General features: G+C 36.6%; 1 protein-coding gene across 1 annotated transcript; it reads left to right on the forward strand.

Annotated features, from left to right (window-relative positions):
• Nucleotides 1-2,240: 2,240 nt before the first annotated feature.
• On the forward strand, nt 2,241-8,777 carry LOC137716071 (tropinone reductase homolog At1g07440-like). The gene is made up of 5 exons (XM_068455466.2): nt 2,241-2,453; nt 3,077-3,284; nt 5,983-6,199; nt 6,511-6,617; nt 8,337-8,777. The coding sequence occupies exons 1-5, from the start codon at nt 2,380-2,382 to the stop codon at nt 8,523-8,525; spliced, it is 795 nt and encodes a 264-aa protein (XP_068311567.1). The 5' UTR covers nt 2,241-2,379; the 3' UTR covers nt 8,526-8,777.
• The last annotated feature ends 204 nt before the right edge of the window (nt 8,778-8,981 follow it).

An 8,981-nucleotide genomic window follows, 5' to 3' on the forward strand; every position in this document is an offset into this window, starting at 1 on the left:
GGCGCGTAGGTCCGTGCCTTGGCCGGCGCGTGGGGGCGCGTGCGGCGGAGGAAAATTATTTTAAAAATATGGTTGTGATCTTGAGGTTGTGTAGAGCACGTGGGTATATTCATTTGTCCATTTTGAGCAATGTATGAGAAGTTATTACGAGAAGTTAGTTATGTGCTTTAAAGTTAACGTTTTTATAGTTGTTTCGCATTTAGGTGACACGTACCCCGAGGACGAGCGTGCACACGCGAGGCAGGGGGGCTACGACCCTTCTACATACCAGTGAGTGGGCTTTTGTTTTCCGTATATACCTATATACAATTATTTTCCCAGAAATTGAGTAAAAAGGGTTATTTGCCTTATGCCATGCATGTTATTATTATCGTTTATGCATCATTGCACGCATTAGTAGTGGCATACATATATATGCATATTGGGTGCTATGGACGCACAGGTAAGTGTCAGGTAAGTGGTATTCATATTTACTTTCAGTAGTAGTTTGAGAGACTTAGAGAGCTCATAACCTGCACCCCCGGTGTTAGTGCTCCCGCCCAGAGTAGGGCACAGTCCTTCACGTGATGTTCACCTCCCGCACCACACACTCAGCTTGGATCCAAGTTAGGTGCATAGGTCTGTCGTACAAACCACATTAGGTGGTTCCAACTCGTAGGTGACTCACGATTATTCGCACAGCCTTCACGTGATCGTAGCACTAGAGCGTATATATATGTTACAACCAGGCCTGTCGTACAGACCACCTTGAGTGGTTCCGACTCGTGGGCAGGTTCAGTTATAAAGTTGAGATTTGAGCTCTAGATGCAGCCGTACAGGTCACGTTAGGTGACTCCGGCTGCCAGATGTTATGACGTTGATATGATTTTTACCCGGGGCACTTACATTCATTATGAGGCTTTAGCATGGCATATCTTGAGCATGATTGGCATACCCTTGAGCATGTTTGGCGTGTTTATACATACGGTTATATGATTATTTTCTGGGAAGTATACAGGTTTTACGGCGAGGGGTTAGAATGTATTTTTGCTAAATGGTTTTCAAAGAGCTTTGTTTTTGCCCACTCACGCTTTTGTTTTGCGCCCCTCCAGGTTCTAGTTGCTTAGCCGTTGCGGTGGTTTACCCTGAGGGCTGTCCGGTGTTTCTGACAGACACTCCCCATTGTAGGGTCGCCTTCGGGCGTACTACTGTTGTCTTTTTCGTTTGGGCTGCTATAGACCTGCTCTGAAATTGTATCTCACTTACTAGCACTTGTTTTAGTAACTTGTATGCTAGTTTTTAATTACTCGTACTTTTATATTACTACTTTATTAGCTTCCGCACGTGCACATGGCTACGTCACCTTTGTGTGACGGCCAGCACGCTCCGATCTCGGTCGGGGTGTGTCAGAGAGGCTGCCACGTTGCACGCAACAACGGCTACAGACAGCTTGTCCAGCGCAGGCCCCATCACCTGCAAACCTTGTCGGTGACGCGCCCCCACGCGCTTGACGTAAATTTTTTTTTAACATGGCTGACGTCGGCTTGCATCACTCTCCCCTCAAGCGCTCGGACTTTGGGTTTGTGCCTGAGCTTTCCCTCGGGTTCCCCCTCAGCCCAATAACCCAAATGAGCTAGAATCGCTTTGGCAGACAATTGGGTTGCTGGAGCAGCCTGTCCACAAGACTAAACTATATATTGTCATATGAAGCAGCATGTAATTATAGATTAAAAGTGGGTATGCATAGTGGTAATGATTTTGGCATATAATTCAAAATTACAGCACCGTTGATAGCAATGTCATCTATACTTCCAAGCCAGCTAATAAGGAGTCAATATGCACATATAGGTAGAGATATCCAAATTGTTTGGAGCAAATGTGCTTTTAGAATTTGAATTTCTTTTTACAATTTTGATTAAACTAAGTTTAACTTCGCTTGTATAAAAAATAAAAAAAATAAGTCTTTACTAAAACTTTTTTCAACAAATATGATAAAATTCGCTAACATTAATTCCTCAACATGTACGTCAAGTCTGCCACATCAAAACAAGCAAATAAAACTGTGTGCTTTCTTTTTTGTTTCTTTTTTTCCCTTGTTTCTTTATGGCGTAATAATTTTTTGGTTGGACTCTAGCAACCGAAATCATCATATAACTACAAAGTTCACCGCAAAGACTAGTAGCACTAGTGGTTATTGTGTTTGTATTGGGATTATCAGGATCCAATCAGCTATCTAGTAGGTGCATGAACAGCTGCCCCGTGTAGCTTGTCCTGGTCACCCACTATCTGATAATAATCCAAACCAATGCTAATAGCAGCATCACTAGTATTTTGCATGCAGAGAGATTAGATGTTAGAGGTTGGAGATTAGAGAGCAGAGAGAGAGAGAGAGAGAGAGAGATGAACAGCAGAGACAGAAGATGGTCGCTTGAGGGAATGACAGCCCTTGTCACTGGTGGAACCAAAGGAATTGGGTTAGCTTCTCTGTATCTGGATAATTAAGACCATTAATCTTCGAAATTGTTATTAGTACTTTAAAAATCTCATTTCACACTTTAAATTTTCTATAATTAGAAAGAAAAATACACTTGTGAAGAGTGTAGAATGAGATTTTTAGAATGTTAATAACAGTTCTCTTAATCTTTTTTAATTTCAAATTTTCCTTTACATGCAATGTAATATTCTCTTTATTTCTTCTTTTGTCCCTTGTTTTCTTCGATCTATTTTACAATTATGAGTTTGAATCAATTTTACGAGAAAATTAGACTATTAGTCTTTGAATTTTGACTAAATTGGAATTTTGCTCTGAATTTTGATTCAACTCCTTTTAATCTCTAAACTAAAGCAAATTTTTAATTTTATTTTGGGTAATATTGGTAGAACTTCCGTTTAAAATTAAGGACAAATAAGAGAAATTAAGGGCAAAATAAAGAATAAAGAAATGGGTTAGCTATTAAGAACATTGCTCCAGTAACAAGTTCATAGATGAATGCCAACAAATGTTTAATCTCCAATTTAACTAAAATTCAGGGGCCAATGTTTCATTTTTTTCTTAATTTTGCTGCTCTATTTTAAAATTGATAATGTAATTATACAGGTATGCTATAGTGGAGGAATTGGCAGGGCTAGGTGCAATTGTGCATACTTGTGCCCGAACTGAAGTTGACCTCAATGACTGCCTGAGTCAATGGGAGAAGAAGGGTTTTCAAGTTACTGGTTCAGTCTGTGATGTGGTGTCAAAAACTCAAAGAGAGGAGCTTATAAATAAGGTCTCATCACTCTTTGATGGGAAACTTAACATCCTTGTAAGTACAGGACTCCTCAATTAATTGAAAGAATAATTTCAAGGCTTAATTATTGCAATGCCCCCGAAAGTATTTTTGAATCTCACTTTACCTTCCGAAAGTCATTTTGACCCATTTTGGCCTTTAAACATATTTTCATGTACCATTTTGCTCCCTTCCTTTAAGTCTCTTAAATATTCTGTTAAAGATGTTGAAAGTTTTGGCAACAATTTCATCAAAGATAATGTTAGAAGTTAATACAACGGTTGGCATCTAGAGAGGTCAGTACATGATTAAGTTAGAAGATTAATGTGTGTTCATGAATTTGAAGGTTGAGATGAGTTTAGGGATGAACTCATTTGAAACAAAATGAATCAAATATTAGTCAATTGTCCATAAGAAGAGTTTTCAAGTAATTAAGCGAGTGTAGGAGCTATGTGTAGCCTTTGAAATTCACACTTTCTCCTACAATATACTAGTGTATGAGATGCACGTATATTTAAACAATTAGATTAAAAGTATCAAATTGTACAATAGAAATCCAGCCGTTCAATAAACCAAGCACTCCGTACACCGATATATTATAGAACTTTCACCAAGTACCACTCAATTTTGGCTTTATTATTGTTTTGTTATGGATTTTTTGTCATGGAGAAAATTGAAGTGGTAATTTGGTAGTAGCAGACAAGATGTCTTGGATCCTATATAGTTTGAGAAAAGTCAACTTTCAGGGAAAAATTAAGAATTTGAAGTTAGTAGAAGTTAATTTTTCTTCTCTAATCTATAATTGTTGTCCAATAATAATTTGAATCAACAAAGTTGAGACCATGATAGTATATGAAATTTTTTTATTTATACGGTGAAAACCAAACATCACATGTGACAGTGGCAACTCATTTTCTCTTTGCCATTAGAAAAGTTATCTTCCTTTCTTTTTTTTCTCTTTTCTTCGTTTCTCTCTATCTCTTTGTTTCTCCTCCTACCAGATGAATTTAAGATTCATATCCATGTTTATTCCCGAGTTTCAATTTAGAATTAAGGGTTGAAAAGTAGAGAGAAAAGAAGAGAGAAAATTTGGGATGGGTGGGGTGGACGGAAGATATGGAAGATGGAGGGGGACAAAAGAGTTAGAAAGGACTGAGGGATGAAGAGACAAAATTAGGAGTTTGATGGACAGCTTGATTCGTTTTTCATTTAAGTTTTTTAAATTTTTTTTTCTTTGATTACAATAAATACAGGGTAAATTACATTTTACCCTTTCAGATTAAGGATCGATTTCAATTTCTTACAACATTTTAAAAACATTTCAATTTTATACATTTACTTATCATTTTATTTCAATTTCATACAACCGTTAAAGAATCTGTTAAGTTAACCGTTAAGTGATGACGTGACAAATATAAGGTCCCTATTTGTGTTGACGTGACTGTCACATTTGTGTCACGTGGCTAAACATTTAATAAAAAATTTAAAATATTAAAATAATTAATTAAAGAAAAGTAAATTAAAAATAAAAATAAATAAAAAATAAAAACACCCGACACCCTTCCATCCCCTCCACCCGAGCTTCGTCTTCCCCACCCCCTTCTCCCCAGCAGAGCCCACCCTCAAATCAGACACACTCCCTCTCTCTCTCTAATCCTAGCTCCAAAAATCCAATATGCCTCCGCCCCATCAGCGTCACTCCCACTCTCACCGCTGTTAGATCGACCCCAAAATCTGGAGGGCACGCGCCAGAAACTCTGTCCAAATCCCCTCTCCTCTCCAAGCCTCTCATTCTCTGCCGGATCTCCGCCCTCCACTTCCTCGCTGTCCCCACCACCGACGAGGTCTTCGCCATGTTGCCGGAGTTCTTTACAGCTCGCCGTCTTGCGTCCCTCTGCATTTCAGATTTCATCGATGCAAATCCAGAAGCTCTGTGCGTGAAAGCAGAGAAGTGCGTTGGTGGGATAGAGGGAGATGTTTGCAGTGTTCTGATTTGTGGTTTTTCAGAAGAGAAAAAGATAGAGGGATAGGAACTGCCAGTGGCCCGAACGGCGAGGAGTTGGACGCTGACGACGACGGGGATTCAGAAAGACAGGACGATAAGGGGATTTTTGGAGAGAGAGAGAGAGAGAGAGAGAGAGAGAGAGAGAGGGAGTGTGTCTGATTTGGGGGTGGGCTCAGGTGGGGAGAAGGGGGTGGGGAAGATGAAGCTCGGGTGGAAGGGATGGAGGGGTGTCGGGTGGGGAAGACGAAGGTGGGGTTCTGGTTTTTTTTTAACTTTTCTTTAATTTTTTTTTTAATTTTTTTTATTAAATGTTTAGCCACGTGTCACAAATGTGGCATCATGTCATCACTTAAAGGTTAACTTGGATTTTTTTAACGGTTGTATAAAATTGAAATAAAATGATAAGTAAATGTATGAAATTGAAATGTTTTAAAGATGTTGTAAGAAATTAAAATCGACCCTAAACCTGAAGGGTAAAATGTAATTTAGCCAAAAATATATAAGAGGAATAATTTTTAAATGGGCTTTTAAAGTCTTTTTATATAAGGTTAAATTTGGTATTAAAAATTTCATGAAAAAGTGCGTGGAAAATAAGACTATGGGGTGACATATCAGCACTCATAGTTAATTGGATAATTGTGATGATAATGTTTGTGCTAGTTAGTCGTCCAATCTATGGAAAAAATTGTTGTGTTTATGCTAAACCTTTCCAAAAATGTGTGTCTGTAGATAAATAATGTGGGGGCTAACAGACCAAAAGCAACATTAGAGTACACAGCTGAAGATTACTCATTCTTAATGAGCACCAATCTTGAATCTGCTTACCATTTGTGCCAACTTTCACATCCTCTGCTCAAAGCTTCAGGATCTGCTAACATCGTTTTGTTGTCCTCCATTGCTGGTGTGGTCTCACTAAATATTGGAACTATATATTCTGCAACTAAAGGTGCTTAATTATTTTCCTTATATAGTTTTGAGCTTTATATGAAAACAAAATCAATGGATCGTCTGTATTGTAGTGGACTAGGAAGTTGTGCTAGTGTTTAATTAGGTTGTTGCTAGGCCTATTAAAAGGCTAGAATTGTTAAGGAAGGAGGAATTATGTATTTTGAATGATTTTACGTAAACAGAGACTAGTTCTCCATATGTCTCTTAGGTCTAGTTGTGCTTGAGATTTCAATAATCCTCCCTCTGTTTTCCTCCCCGCATTAACAATCGAGCTTAAATTGTGTGGCCTTTCTATATTGTCTCTCTCAGGTGCAATAAATCAATTAGCAAGAAACTTGGCATGTGAGTGGGCAAAAGATAACATAAGGACTAACAGTGTTGCACCTTGGTTCATCGCCACTCCCCTCGGTGATATGGTAAGATCATTATCATCACGTGCTTGTGCATGTTTTTTTTTTATTTTCATTTGTTTTTTATTTTTAAATACAACCGATATTGGGAAGGAAAATCGAAACCGGACCTAAGGAATATAGGTGAATTCTCCTAACCACTTACATTCCGAGTTTTTTACATCTAATGTCCTTAAGCATGCTTTAAATTCAACCCCGTCAACAATTCATTAATAGGATCTTTCAAAAGTCCGTAATCAAATCAGAATAAGAAGTTGGATTGTGACTAAAAAACATGGTGGAATCACAACACTAGTGGGCTCATACACAATGAGGAATTCAACTCTTGATTTTGAAATAATTGGATTTGTTTATGTATGTTGTCCAATATTATAGTGGATAAGATGTTGGATTTCTACCCATGTGTCCTTGATTTAAAACTCCCTCTTTTCTAAATTATTGTAATAGTTTCGAACTCTCCATTTCCCCTAATAATGGTAAATTAAAAAAAAAATGGATTTGTTAGTGGGAGTAAGAAACAAAACAAAATTTCACATTAAGAGAATAACCATGCTCAAATTAAAATCAATGTTGTAGGCCTAAATTTAACTGAAGGAGAGAGAGGGAAGTGACATCAAAGAGATAAAAGAGACGTATAGGAAAGTTCTGTGTTTGTTATTCCCCCTATTTTGTGTCTTTAGTTATAGTAAAGATAAAAGACTTACGGCGTTCACAAAAAAAAAAAAAAAGATAAAAGACTTACTTGCTCTACAAGTAAGAAAATCCTAAGATCTTCTCGATTACATAAGGATCCTAAACACAATTTACTTGGATTTACACTAATATTTATTTATTGAAACCTTATTGATTTATGATCGAAGTCCGTTGACTATCCATTTTTGCATTTAAACATGACATGTCACCACTTTGTTTTTTTATACTTTATTTTCGGTTAAACTTTATATCACCAATCAAATATAATTAATTCATTTACTTTCCAGATTTTCATAAGATTAGTTAGATCTAATCAATTCCTACATTTTAGGCAAAACAAACTTTGATTAGTTCAGACCAAAAGTCTATTTAACACCTAATGTATCTATTTTGTGCAATTGAAGTCACTCCTCTTCCTCTTTGTCATCTTTTTACTCCATGAACACATGCCTCACCAATTTTGGAGTACATAATGGGTACAAATTTACAGTACTTTTTTTATGAGTTTAGAATGTACCCATATATGAGTTGAATGCATTTTTTTGGTCATATGGGTATATTCTATGCAAAATGTATCCATATATATTGCACTTTTTGTTTGGATCCGTGTCATGAAGACCAATGTTCTGTGTACATTGTTTTTTTTTTCTTTTTTCTTTTTTATATGTGTTTAGAATGTGCCCGCTTGATTGTTGGTAGATTAATGTTATGTTGGTTTCAAATTTTACTGTGCATTGTGTGCCTTTTATATTTTTTTAGGGAATAATTTATTACAAAACTTGAAGTCCATAAATTAAGGAATCTTAAAAAGAAATAGTTGATATGGAAATACATTAATATCAATAAGATGCAATGCACAAAGTCAAAGTACTTTGATAAAAAAAAAATTGAAAACTAATAAGGTTTCTGTGAAATAATATTGATAACTAGAGACCACATCTAAAATCTCCTTTTATTTTTTTATTGAAGAGCTAGACAAGTTATTAAACAATTATTGATATATTACATCCATTCTCTCTTCTGTACGTGCAGTTTCTCGGGAAGGAAAAGGCATTGGAGATGATAAACTCTCGGTGCCCTTTAGGACGTCCTGGGGAGCCAGAGGAGGTGTCTTCCTTGGTAGCATTTCTATGCCTACCTGCAGCTTCTTACATTACTGGGCAAACTATTCTCGTCGACGGCGGGGTGAGTGTCAATGGCGTGCTCTTCCAAGGAGTATGAATTGGAAACATGTCTCATCTATCGAATTCCAAAGTGGTTGTGCTTTAAAGCTTACGTGAAAATAAGCCTAAGAAGGTGATGTTAATGTTCTAATGAAATAAGTAAATAAAAAGATCGCCAACCATTTGGTCAGCATCTAGTTTTCACTCTATTTAAGGAGCTTTCAAACCTCGTTAGTATTGACAATTGGTTTGAAACTGTAATGTATTAAATGGTTTTACTCTAATTATATTAAGGTCTTTTGTGATTAAACTTTTTATGTTTGGTTAAGTAGTTAACTTGTGACAATATCAGTGTCTGATTTATTAGTAGTGCCCGCTGCAGTCCCTTTATAAAATCTTGACAGAAAAGAATGTCAACTTTGAAATTTTGTCCAAACTTAAGTAGAAGATAAATTAATCATCAAGAAAATATAATCCCTAGAAGTTAATATCCATTTATTCATTCAACATTTAT

This window comes from Pyrus communis, chromosome 3 (genome assembly GCF_041283825.1).
Source record: "Pyrus communis isolate YQ-2024b chromosome 3, ASM4128382v1, whole genome shotgun sequence".
In the NCBI taxonomy this organism is placed as follows: Eukaryota; Viridiplantae; Streptophyta; class Magnoliopsida; order Rosales; family Rosaceae; genus Pyrus; species Pyrus communis.